Below are 13,798 nucleotides of genomic sequence, written 5' to 3'. Positions count from 1 at the left end.
TCCAATTTGGTACTTACTGTATAGCATTTGTCAACATAAACAACTTTTCTGTGCATACCTGTGCTGGAACTCACAGTGCAGTCATTGTACATTTCAGTCTAAGCTCATCTGTAAAATATGCTCAGATTTCAAATGTTGATCAAGAATTTCATGTACGTCTCTACAGTCTGGTAGACAGAGAGCCCTAAACAAAGTCCTTATTTCTCCTTCACTTTAGACGTAAGTATTTTTCTCTCACACCCAAGTTCTTTGTCCAGACAATAGACGTGTGTGTGTGTGTGTGTGTGTGTGTGTGTGTGTGTGTGTGTACTGTAGCCCAGGTGTTCCTTTCTGTTTTCATTCTAACTTAAAATTCTGATTCCCCTTTCCCTTTTGCCTGCTTGGATTTCTCAGCCTTCTCTTAATAAGTAATTTTGCCCATTGGATCTCAGATGTTTATTGTCAAAGATAAAACACTGTTTTAAAAGAGAAAAAAATATATGTGCCACATACTTGAAATTACTCTATTTCCCAGTTATCCAGTATATGTTATTTTTATTATGAGTAATTTATTAACTTAATGTAGAATGCACCTAAACATTCTTGCATTTGTATCTTTACTTCAAATCTTTGCAATAAGCATTGACACTAATGGTGGGACATCATGGCCAATGAGGAACTGTCTCTAGGTAATTTATAAAGTAGGAAAAGCAGGAAATAATGTCAAAAGGGCTTTAATGAAGAGCTTTTTTGCCTACTATTTTCTTTCTGTGTTTACAGATTTTCTTATTCCATTATAATATGTTTCTAAAGTAAACAAGTTTAGACAGAATTCTGCATAAACCTTCATTTTAGTAATTTTAGAGAATAATCAGTAAGAACATGTTCTTTCAAGAAATCTGCAACATGAGACTTGGCCCAACTCATAAGAGGCCCACAATAAATATTTATTTGATGTTAACTGAATGTGCTTTTTGGAGGGAGTCCAGCCCATGTATGGAGATTCCAGGACTTCTACAATGAGAAAATGTCCAGCATAGTGCTTGGCCCACAGTAGGTATTCAATGAATATTAGTTAAAAATAAAAAGTTAACTTCAAAATCTTAGGGTTCTAGGATTACTATAATATTTCTACCTGCAGGGTGAGCTCAAGTAATTATTTCCTAGTATTGATTCACTCTCAAGATTGGGAACATAGTAAGGGGGGAAAAAGCAGCAGAGTCCCTAAAAAAAACCTGTTATGGTACACATAATTCATGCAAGAGATCCTAAATTTACAGTTGAAGAAATATAAAGAAGGTAGAATACTGACTTTCTGTCAGGATGCTGAAAAACTGGTAACACATTTTTGTGTTGTAAGATCCCTGTGAAAGATTATTAGTGAATTCACAAGTGGGCATTACCAGACTCCTGCCTTAATAAAGGGTATGTTCAAGGAACCATATTGAGTAGATAGGGAAATAAAAACCTTGTATGATACTAGGCTATTAAAATAAAATGCTTACATGATGCTGGGTTATCAGAATATGTACATTTTAAGTAAGTATATGCATTTCCCCCCAAGTAACTGCTAACACATTTGTAAAACATTCAGAATTCTTCTCTACTGAGATTTATTCTATCTGAACCTAACAAATTTGACATGGTAATTTGTTTTCCTTTTATTAGTGGAACCCAGTGAGCTCTTTTATTTGTAGCCGTGTTGTGGTTATCTTTGAGATCTTCATTTCTGCCTTAAACATCAAGCTGGGCTATCTAATGAATCTATAACTGTGCTGGGAGTTACAAGTATTCCATGGAGGCTCAAACATTTCAGACGTACGAAACATGCTGTCAGGAAAACAAGCAATGGCAGGAGAATCTGGCTTGTTCTCACAATAGCATTGCTGTATTCAATTTTAATCTAAATTGACTGCTGCTTTGCAAGAAAATACCCCTAAAGTTCATCTTACTTTACTGTCTAGATTTGAGATTAAAAAAAGAAATTACTAACAGCTTAGCCAAGTCCATAGCAATTACTCTGATGAGGTATTTAATACTTTCAAACCTAAATATGCCTCAAACTAAAGAGTTTTGCTAAATAAGGAATTGTTTATTCAACCCAGTGCTAGTAGCATAAAAATCAGTGGAGTCTGACTGTGAACTGTAATTCTCATGCAACACTCACTGTTAAGATAATTATATAACTTCCAGGTATTTCTGGGTGGAAACACAACCCCACTGGCATGTGTTGGTAAACTGTAAAGCAGGCAAAATGTGCCTTCTTCTCCCAATCACTAGCCCTTTGGTTTATCAAAACCTGCTCTCTAGTGCTTCTTTCCTAGGAGGGTGTCAGTTGACCTGAGCAGATTAGCATGCCATCCCTCCCAGGGGTGTTAGCTTTCACACTTGGACAAAGCCAACAGTCTTGTTGTTTAGGACAGGATTTAGGGAAGGTATAGGGATTTTCCATCTTTCTTTAAAATTGTAATAGATATTATTCCTCCAGTAAGGCTATTTTTATGTGTGTTATTTTTTAAACATCTAATACTGATTTCATCTGCTAATGCAGAAAGGTTAGTTTTCTCCTTTCATCTAAAGAGAGTAAATGTTGAGTACATTGTGAGTTGATTTTACTGGAAATACTGTTCAAACTGTGTTGCTCTGATGACTCACTGTTTTAATTACCCATTTGTGGTGAGAGGTTGATTCATTATGGATTTCTTCAGTTTTGACAGCTTTTTGTTGCTCAGAGTCATTGTCAGCTTTGCCTCAAGTGAAAGTTTATACACAGGTTTGTTTTTGTACCAGCTGTCATATTTTAATTTCATCTTTCCTGCAACAAGCTCACATTTCATCCAAGTTTGCAAAACCTGACTGACTGCAAACATGAGTATTCTGTTGTAATTGAACGAGTTTCACTTGTTTCAGTGCTTCTATGTTTGAATTCCACAGCACAGCTTGAGGCAAGCCTTGGAACCTTCTATGCTCCAACAAGACCACTCCTGGATACAACTATATTGGAATATAGAGACCAAATCAGCAAATATGCAAGGAGATTCTTCCACCACTTGCTCAGGTGAATGGTATCTTTGGATTAATTAGTGTCAGACTAATTACCTACTTAAGGAGCCATCTTCTTTAATTAGAATATTCCATAATATGGCTATCTGTTTTCTGACAGTCCATCCCATAAGAGGAAAACAAATCATATCTTAATATTCTTTAATTCATCCTTTTTTTCCTTTTAAGGACTATATTTGAATATTGTTTAGGGCTTTTACATCGTTAGTACACTTTAATATAATTCCCCGTTTGGTATGAAAGCAAATAATATCACCTATCTAAATCAACTTAAAAATGTTAATTGTACTCTTGGCACTAGAAAAATGTTTGTTTTAATTGTAGCTAAAAATGTGAATGTGCTATAAAGCTCTGAGACAGTCACTGGTCTGCTTTACTTTCAGAATTACTATAGAAAGATTTGTCCATTGTCCTCTTATATAATGTGGCAAGTTGCTCACTTCACTGTGCCTCATTTTCTTTGCTTTAAATGTGTATAATAGATTCCTTTAATCTTAGTGATTAGATACAAAAAAATAGATAATGTCAAGAAATTACTCTGAGACAAATACTGTATAAGTTGAAGAACAAGTACATATAGCATATTCTATATGTACAAAATTCAAAAAAGTTAGATGGATAGGTGGAGATGGATGGATGGAGAGAATTAGTTACTTTAGGGGTACCTTTAAGTGTGTTGATGCTATAAGTAAAAGCAAGGAAGTGACTAGCACAAAATTTAGGATAGTGTGGAATTGGTTAAGAGAAATATGATAGGAACAGGCACATGGGAGCCTCCAAGGTATTAATAATGTTCCATTTCTTAGGATGAGTGGGGTATATATCAGGGTCCATTAAAAATTACTACTTTCTTAGCTGAATTTATGCATTTTGTATACTTTTATAAATGATATAGTTGGGTACTTTTGTAAATGATATATTTTATAATAGAAAGTAACAGAATTTTCAATTTAATGTGCTAAAAATAATTATTACATAGAATTTACTTTAGAGTTTTATTTTTATAGTATAAGCTGTTCTTTTTAACTCAAGTAATTTCATGTAGTCTCCCCTTTTTCTTCTCACAACCCTGTTAAAGGGAGTATTATTATCATTTGACAAATAAGTAAACTATTTATAAAGTGGCACTTTGACGGGTACCCAACAGTGAAGCCATTAGAAAACAGTCTTTTTAGAAGCTGAGAAATGTTAATATATTGCACAAGTTATGATCTGCAGTTGAATCTTGCCTTTTTATCTGAACAACATTAGTATATTCCAAGAGATTCTCCACCCTAAGTGAGGCAGTCTTTTATAGATGACTATATGACAAAAATCCTAGGGCTGATGTCACATTTATTTGGACTTAGACCTTTGTTCTTGATTTATTTTTTTGTTTTCCCTGTTCCTGGGGAAAATTAATGAGAAGCAGACATTTTGGTGGCATACTCTTGGTGGCCTCACTGTGTCTCTGGCCTCTCTGACTTCATGCAGTGATTTGGTTGTGCGTAAACGTCACATTTTATAATGCTCTTATCCTGCTAATACTCACACATGCTACTAATGTGCAATTTTTTGTTCATTTGTTTTAATCAAATACAGTATTCTAATTAGTTTTGGATGTATTTTGATGAGGTGACTATTACTATCATTATTAGACTCCAGTTTTTCCGTGTGGTTACATCTGGAATTGAACGTTTTCCCTTAGGGTATACTAGGTTTTTCAAGTTTCCTTTTTTGCATGCTTTGCTACTCTTTCAAATATAATGAGTGTTTATTAGTTCTTTTGACACTGGGCTGTACATAGCATTATGAAAAAAGAAACGTAAATTTAGAAGAAATTGAATGAGATAGTTTAAGCTGGAACCATTTTTTTTGTTTAATCTGCTGCCAAGAAATTCTCTTGCTTAAGGGAAGAGAAAAAGGCCAAATACTTTGTTGTATTTGTAAAGTGCTAGGATTGCATTACCCCCTGTATGTTGGTTAGTCAGTATTTTAATACTCTAAAGAAAAAGTTATTTAGATAATGGAATAAGTCCTAAACATTAAAGATTATCATCGAGAATGTTAAATTAAAGATGAGGAAAAGGAGCACCATGCCAGGTAGGAAAATACCTGGGATCACTCACTGGTAAAGGTGAGGACTCAGGCTGCCTGAGTCCAGATTGGACTCTCTGGATAAACAATAAAATATTACATTGATTTTAATTTCATAAAGTATGCAAGGTGAAGTCATAGTATTAAATTTGTGATGACAGACAAGTATACTGCATGGGTTTTTTAAATAAATGTTTTTGGATACAATTTTGTTTTTATGTTGACAGTACAAGAAGTACACGGACATCTTCTTGTTTCTCGGCCTTTTTTGTCTTTAGCAAGTATGGAAAATTGTCTTGACAGTCTTCCTTCAAAACCAAATGAATCTAAACTTTAAACTTACTTCCCATGTCCTTTTGTGACACCTTTTTGTGTGTGTTGGAAGTGGTCAGTTTTTGTAAAGAAATGCTTCTTATAAATGTAAACTGTTGAGCCTAACATTAAAGGTAGAAGGCAGTAGGAGTATGATCTTAATAGAGTAGCTAAATAAAGTGGTTGTTATAATAAAGTTTTAAAGAGATTATACAGTTTAATTCATTGAGCTGGAAGAACTTACCTATGAAAGGTGTCTTGAAAAAAGTTCAGTTGTGTTATCCTTTACTCTCACACTCACAATGCTCTGATGCCAGATGTTGGGGTTTTTTCCCACACTGACCAATTCTCTGACACCAACTGGGTGTTCTGCAATTCAATTCTGACATTAACCAGAGTTAATGCAGGCCCCACATGTTAAGGGCTCAGTCTCATAAGACTACCCTTACTTCAGATGCCATTCACAAGTTACAGATCTCCAGGTTACTTACAGCTTGTCTGACTTGGCTACAAATCAGAGATTGCTACTACTCCCTTAACAGCTTCATTAATATTCCTAGAATGGCTCACAGAACCCAGGAAAAGCATTTACTTACTGTCGCCAATATTTTAAAGGACACAAACAGCAGATGAAGAGTTGCACAGGGCAAGTTATGTGGGACAGGACTCCAAGTTGCCATGCCCTCTTCCGGTGCACCACCTTCCCAGCACCTCCATGTGTTCACCAGTCCAGAAGCTGTCTGAACCCCCTCCTTTTGGATGTTTATTGAGGCTGTATTACATAGGCATGATTGATGAAATAATTGGCCGCTGGTGATTAATTCAACCTCTAGCCCCCTTTTCCTCGCCTCTGCCTGGAAGTCCAGAAGTGGGGCTGAAATTCTAACCCTCTGATCATGTGGCTGGTTTCCTTGACAACCAGCCCACTTCTATAGAGTCTTTCACAAAGTCACCTCGTTAATATAAACTCAGGTATGGTTGAAAGGGACTTGTTATGAATAACAGAAAACTTTTTACTTTCACCTTTTTGGCTCCTTATCACTTACGAAATTCCAAAGACTTTTTAGGAGCTCCATGTCACAAACAGGACAAAGGTCAAATATATATTGCTTATTATAAATCACAGTATCACAGAAGGCACATGCAACTTTGCCTAAACTAAGTTCAGAAGGTGATTATTCACCTCTGCCTCCATGAAATTGAACAGTCCTCCAGAATTACTGAATAGGGAAGTATTAACAAGTAAGAGCTTTTTATTATAAACAAATAGGGAAACTATAATAGGAATTCCTAGATATTGATGAAATAAAAAGGCAAAACATTTCAAATGAATGTGCTACATATGAAGTTTATTTTACTAACATTGAAATAGATTATAAAGGACTAGTAGTTAATTCAGTTTTACTTGTTTATTTCCCCTATTAACAATAAGACTATTATTTTCTGACCCAAATGGTATTATGTGATTGTGGCACAGAGAGTCATGTTTTTTAAACATTTATGAAATAGTAAACAAAATGTTGGGAAAGGGAGCTTTATTGTCTAGAAGTAAAAATATCATGTTTATGAAATAGTGGTTGGAAAATGTATTGATGTCTGCATTTTCCTTGGCACTGCAACAAAAAAATAAGATGAACTGATGGATAGAAAGGGAGTTGTATAGATATGTGATAAAACAGTACTGTAAAATGATGATAAAATCCAAGTGGTAAAAATATATGTTCTGTCAACTTTCCTGGATGTTTGAAAATTTTTATAATATGTTGGAGGATAATATATATTATGTTAGAGTCAATATTTATACTTAGAAATCAGGAAAAAAGTAGTCTTTTAGAAATGGCACTTGGCTTATGCAAAATATATATGTTAGTCAAAAATAAACTGTTTTGCGACTAAAAAGTTGTTAACCAATTTGATTTATAAATGGCTTTTTAAATTTTACTTTTCACTAATGGAGCATGATGTAAATAAAACAATTATACACAGTCCAAAGAACAGTTACCTCAGGATATTTAGGGACTCAGAATTATCTGCAGAGAAAAACTTTCTGGTCAGATCATCCATTTAATAGGTATTATATTTAAAATTTTTGTTTAAAGCATGGTTGAGCTGGAAGGAAGCTAAGGGAAACACTCAAAAGTTGAAATGACAAGGATGCTGGATTCCACAAGAGTAAGCAAAGTGCCTCAAGGGCATCTGCTGGCACCTGTCAGTGAGGTGCTTGGTTTATAAAGGCTGTGTACTCAGAGGATTGGAGACAAAGCCTAGGGCTCAAGCAGAGTGGGAGATTGGATCAGACATTCCCCACATCAAACTAAGACCCTTGAAGAGCGGCATCTTCCCTGAGAGAACTAGAAGGAAGGAAGGTATGAGATACAAGAAAGAATGGTAGGCAAAGAATAATGTTGAACTTGTGGGAACCTAAAGAAAAATTAATCATATAAAACATAAACACTAGTATCTAATCTAAGTGGTTAAAAGTTAACATAAAATAGGTAAGATAAAGTTAAGATTAAAAAGTTAAGACAGTGGCAACATATAAATCAGAAGAGGAGTGAAGAAGTTAAAGAACTCTGAGGTCTTTGATTTTTCAGGAGGAAGGTAGAGATACTTGTTAGTACTAGGTCTTGTTAAGTAAAATATATACATGGTGGAATTTCTAGGGTAGTCACTAAAAGAATGGAAATAGAGTATATAATTTTCAGAGTGAAAATGTTGGATGAGGAAAAGAAAGTTCAACCCCAAAAGAGGCAACAATTAGGGAGAGAGTACAGCATTAAAGGGGAGGAAACATAGAAAAAAGGATGAAAAACAGAAAACACATAATGAGGTAGTAGAAGTGAAATCTAAAAATCAATAATCATTGTTAATGTCAGTGGGTTAAAATTTTCACTTGCAGAGATTGTTGAAACAGATTTTTCCCTAAGTTTTTACAAGAGATACCTAAAACAGAAAGTTTAAAAGCTAGAGAATGGAAAAAAAGTATAGTAGGTGAATTTCTAAAAGAGAGCTAGTCATGTTACATAAATAGTCTTTAAAGCAAAATCATTAGTAGAGATTACCAGAGATCCATATCGATATAAAAGTCAATTCACAAGGAAGATATAACAATTCTAACTGTATATTAAGAACACATAAAATAAAAATTGATGACTCCACTTTCATAGTTAGAGATTTTAATTCCCTTCCTGTGGTAATTGATAGATTCAGTGAACAAAGTATCAATAAGGAAATAGAGAATAGAATAATATAATTAAAAGCTTGATTTAACAGACATGTATACAGTACTGTATACAACTGGAGATTATACTTTTTTTTATGAGCAATCAAAAACACTTTTTTTAAACTGACCTTGTTCTGGCCATAAAGTCCATGAAAATTTCAAAGGATCAGTTATACTTACTTAACAATACCTGAGTGCCACATGCCAGGCACTATAGTTAGAGGTAAGATATAGCAATTAACAAAACAGAGACATACAAAAAAAATCTATGACATCATAAAGTTTATGTTTAGTGAAGGAAACATGTAAATAAGCAGGTAAAATATATTGAATGTTAGGTAGTAATATGTACCATGAAGGAGAACAAAGAAGCAACAGAAACTAGGGACTATGGGGTGGTGAGGCCTCATTAAGAAGGTGAAATACGAGTTAAATCCTCACAGTTTGGCTGGAACAGTGAATGAGAGGCAGAATAGCAAGAGACTGGGTCAGAGGGGTAGCAGGTGGCTCAGTAATATAGGACTTTTGTTGGCTATTGTAAGGAATTGAAATTTTTCTCGTGAATAATAAGGGAAGTAAATAGATGATTTGGAACCAACCAGTGAATGAATCACTCCAATGCTATGTTAAGAATAGACCTTTGAAGGGCAAGGGCAAGGAGACCATTTGGGAGGCTATTGCAGTAATTGAATGAGAAATGGTGGCCATACAGAGCAGACCAGTAGCACAAGAGATGAGGACAGAGTGGTTGGAGTTTGGACATATTGAAGGTTAGCTAACAGCATTTGCCAACAAATTGGACAAAGAATATGATAGATAAGTCAAGGATGACTTCAAGTGTTTAGATCTCAGCAACTAGAAAGATGGAGTTGCCATTGACACTACTGGTAAGACTGAAGAAAGAACAGGTAGTGGGAAAAGGTCACACGATTGGTTTTGAACATATTCAGTTTAAGGAATTCAGAGGTGATTTCTGAGACAGAGTTATAAAGGGAAATACATAGCCTTAAATGTTTATATTAGAGCAGAAGAAAGACTCAAAACTAAAGAGCCATGCAGTTTGAAATATTATTTACAATAGCTAAGATATGGAAGCAACCTAAATGTCCATCAATAAATGAATGGGTAAAGAAGATGTGGTATATGTTAATACAATGGAATATTACGAAGTCATAAAAAATGAAACCTTGCCACTTGGAACAACGTGGATAGACCTTGAAGGTATTATGCTAAGTGAAATAAGTCAGACAGAAAAAGACAAATACCATGATTTTTCTTATATGTGGAATCTAAAAAACAAAACAAATGTAACACACATGAAAAAACAGAAATGGACTTACAGATTCAGAGAACAAAGGTGGTAGCCAAAGAGGAGGTGGAGGGGGAATGAGTAACATAGGTGAAGGAGAGTAATAGGTACAAACTTCTAGTTAGAAAATAAATGAGTCTTAGGGATGAAATGTACAGCATGGGGAATATAGTCAAAATATTATAATAACTTTATATGGGGACAGATGGTAACTAGACTTACTGTGGTGATCATTTTGTAATGTACAGAGATATTAAATCACTGCAACAGTAGGTTATACTTCAGTTTTGAAAAAGAACCATGCAATTTAAGAAATTAAAAACATTAGTAAGGTGAAGCTAAAAAATTAGTAGGAGGGAAATAATAAAGATACGTTCAAAAATTAATGTAAAAAAATTATAGAAGAGGATTAATAAAGCTAAGCATCTTTTCTTTGACAAGATAAGTAAAATAGAAAATAGTGACCAATATTAGGGATATAAAAGGGACCTAATGATAGACATACCAGAGATTTAAAAAACTGAAATAAAGGAAATAGTATGAACAACTTCATTACAACAAACTTGATAAATCAAGTGAAATGCCAAATTTCTTAGAGAAATAAAAATAACCAAAATTAACTAAAAAGAAATAGAAGATCTGAATAGCTCCATAACAATTAAAGAAATTAAATTACAAATGATCATTTTTCCCACAAAGTAAGCCACAATTCCAAGGTGTTTTTAAGAAGTGAGGTTCCATCACTACTTACACCACTTTTTCTTCATTTTTTTTTAGGTCCTTTTTTCAAATGTGTATTTATTTACACAGTTGTAATCACTGGGTACATGAAATTTTAAAGAAAAAAATTCTAAGAACTGATTCACTATGATGGCCTTCTAAGAGACTTTTTCTTTCTTTGATATGGTACTCAGATTTAAGGATTGTTTAGCCCTGGAAAGTAGCCCACATACATTTAAACAGACCTTTGTTTAAGGAAAAGATGAAAGAGCAAAAAGGGAAAATAAGCAGAAGAGAACAAGGCCTTTAATGGAAAGCAGCTAGATGTGCTTTCATAGATGAAGGAGCTTGTTTTCATGTGGGCCCAGTTAGGGCTGGTTGGGAAGGAAAACCGGGCAGAGGTGCACCTTGGATTCCTGCCAAAGGGTGAGGGGCCCTCCACCATAATGACAATTTGAAAAAAGGTGGTGATACTAATCAGTAAAGTGGGAAACCAGACAAAATTGGCAGAGGGCAGGTACAAATAACTTGAAGGCCATTTTGTGAACAAATTTGGCACACTTTGCTCTTCTTCCTGAAGGTTCCCTTTTCACAGTTAATCAGGGCTATGAGCCAGGGGTGTGGCCCAAAACATCCAAAATGTTTTGCACTTGGCAGTGTGGCTTTCCTTACATCATTGCCTCCCTATATTGCTCACATTCTTGTTCAGATATTATGTCTAAAAATCTAAATGGGTAAAAAGTGCATTGTTAAGAGGAAAGCCAAGATTATTTGAAAAGCTGTCATAATAACCACTCTCTTCCACTTGAATTACTGTAGTGGCTTAAGAACTCTCTTTTGTCCAGTGTGAGAGAAATAGACTAGATTCATTGTAGAGATGGAGCTAAGAGTAGGGATAGTCTGCTTATTAGGCATCATATTGAATGGATGAATCTTGAGACTTTTCTTTCACCCTAGTCATTATTATTTTCAATTGTGATGTACAAAATTTGTTTTGTGCCTAAATTTAGTTCTATTCAAAGTTGCTTGTTGCTCATTTTCTCTTGCATGTAACTCCCCACTGTCTTCTCTGTTACTTTTATTCAGTGAGTGATATACTAGGGCATGGGTGAAAGGCCACATTTATAAATAAGTCAACTGTGTCTGCAGACTCAGCACTTCTGATCAAGACAGTTGCTGACCTCAAACCCCAGACTGGCCTCGGCTGATGCTTCTTATCAGGAAGTCTTTCTTTAGTTTGGCAAATGAAAGGGATTAAAAGACACTAGGACTTACTCACATTCACTATATTAAAGAAATGGTCTTTAAAGTACATTTGAGTATAGCACCCGGCCGCAGTTGGAATGTACTAGAGATGACCACAAACCTGTAACATGGACTGTGTAACAAAGTTAGAGCTACATTACAGCTGTGGTGTGAGGAGAGTCTTTACCAACACAGCAAAAATCAAAGATGTCTTATCAGAGAGTGAAGGACATGCATGGCACGCAGATTGTGGCTGATAAGAGAGACATGATGACTCTTGGTTGTTGATGCTCACAAGCACATTATGAAGTCTAGGAGAAATTCTGCTTTGTTAGGTATTCTACACTGTTGGGGTCTGAAAAAAGACACACAAAAGAAGATACAGTCAACAATTAGACAGATTTTATTACATCTGCAGGTCACATAGCTAAAGGAAAGACTATGATATAACAAATGAACCTCAATAAATGTCTCAGAATGTCTACCTTTATGTGAAATATATTTGTTTACTTTGTGTTTGATACAGTATAGACATAACTTTAATTATTCTTTAATCTTTTGTTCTATATTTAAGCTTAACAGAATTCAAAGAATTATGAACAGATAATATAGCTTTATTTCCATTTATAGTAAGTATTGATACCCGTCTGTTGTCTTCTAGAGGAGACAGGATAAGTAACATTCAGTTCCTATTGAAATGGCTGAAAAAAAGACATGGTGAAATCTTTGGTGAACACTCTGGTCACATGTGGTTACTGCTATGAGAAGATATATTTGTCTTTTAGTTCATAGGTTTCATAAATACATGTTGTTTAAACCTAAAGCCCTCCCATGAATTTAGCTTTTCCTGATCCACAGGCCTGTGCATTGTCATTATAGTTTTTAAGAACACTAAGCTACATTTTTTCCATCTTCTGATTGTAGAAGTAATACATGATTCTTTTTCACAATATAATTGCCTTCTTTTCGTGTCAGTAAATGTAGACCCACATCATGCATTATAAAGATGTACCACCATAATTTATTCACCCATCCTCCTATCTATGGGTGTGGACTATTTCCAATTTTTTGCTTCTATAAAGAATGCTATAATAGACATCATATTCATAGATATGATAAGATACACATGCAGACACACACATCTTTACACATTTATCTGATTATTTCCTGAGAATGAATTCTTGTAAGGGAATTTCCAAGTCAGAAGTTATTCATATTTATAAGATTCTTGGTATGTTTTGTCAAATGTCCCTGTCACTATTTTGTGAAATTATTCATCATACTCATAGTTGAAATAGTATCTCAAAGCACTGACAGTTAAAGGGGTAAAATCTAACGCCTTCCTGTTTTAATTTTTTATGTATTAAAATCTGTCTTCTTATTGAAAAAAAATTTTAAATAATAAACTTTATTGTTTCAATAGAGATTTCCTGTATACAATCTGTCCCCAACCTGCTTTAATATTAATTCTTTTTTTTACTAATGGTAATTGCATACATTTTCATATATATATGAGATATATATATATATAGGCTATTTGTATTATTTTGTGAATGGTTACTATTTAATGTGTGCCAGTTAAAGCTAAGGGCTTTAGAAACTTGATCACATTTCATCTTCACATCATAGTATGTAAGCATATATTATCCTTGTTCTATAGCCAAGGATATTCATAGAGATTAAGTAACTTGCTCAACAATTATATATAATATGTGGCAGACCAGAATTCTAACGAGTCCATCTAACCTCAAAGTCTGTGCCCTTCATCATCATGAAACTGAACCACTTCAACAGATAAGTTCCTCTTTTCTAGAGGTATTTGATAAAAGAGGAGACTTTTACTGGCATGGAGGGTCTGTGCAGTGTAGGAG

The 13,798-nt window shown here is 34.4% G+C and overlaps 1 protein-coding gene across 15 annotated transcripts in view; it reads left to right on the top strand.

Annotated features, from left to right (window-relative positions):
• WDPCP (WD repeat containing planar cell polarity effector) overlaps positions 1-13,798 on the top strand; it is a 299,751-nt gene that overhangs the window by 148,260 nt on the left and 137,693 nt on the right. For all 15 annotated transcript variants that reach the window (XM_074341211.1, XM_074341212.1, XM_045514393.2 and 12 more), the window contains one exon: positions 2,914-3,037. In XM_074341211.1, coding sequence (XP_074197312.1) covers positions 2,914-3,037 — 124 coding nt within the window. The remainder of the gene's footprint in view (positions 1-2,913; positions 3,038-13,798) is intronic.

This window comes from Camelus bactrianus, chromosome 15 (assembly GCF_048773025.1).
Source record: "Camelus bactrianus isolate YW-2024 breed Bactrian camel chromosome 15, ASM4877302v1, whole genome shotgun sequence".
NCBI classification, from domain to species: Eukaryota; Metazoa; Chordata; class Mammalia; order Artiodactyla; family Camelidae; genus Camelus; species Camelus bactrianus.
This window is presented reverse-complemented; position numbering and strand designations above follow the sequence as displayed.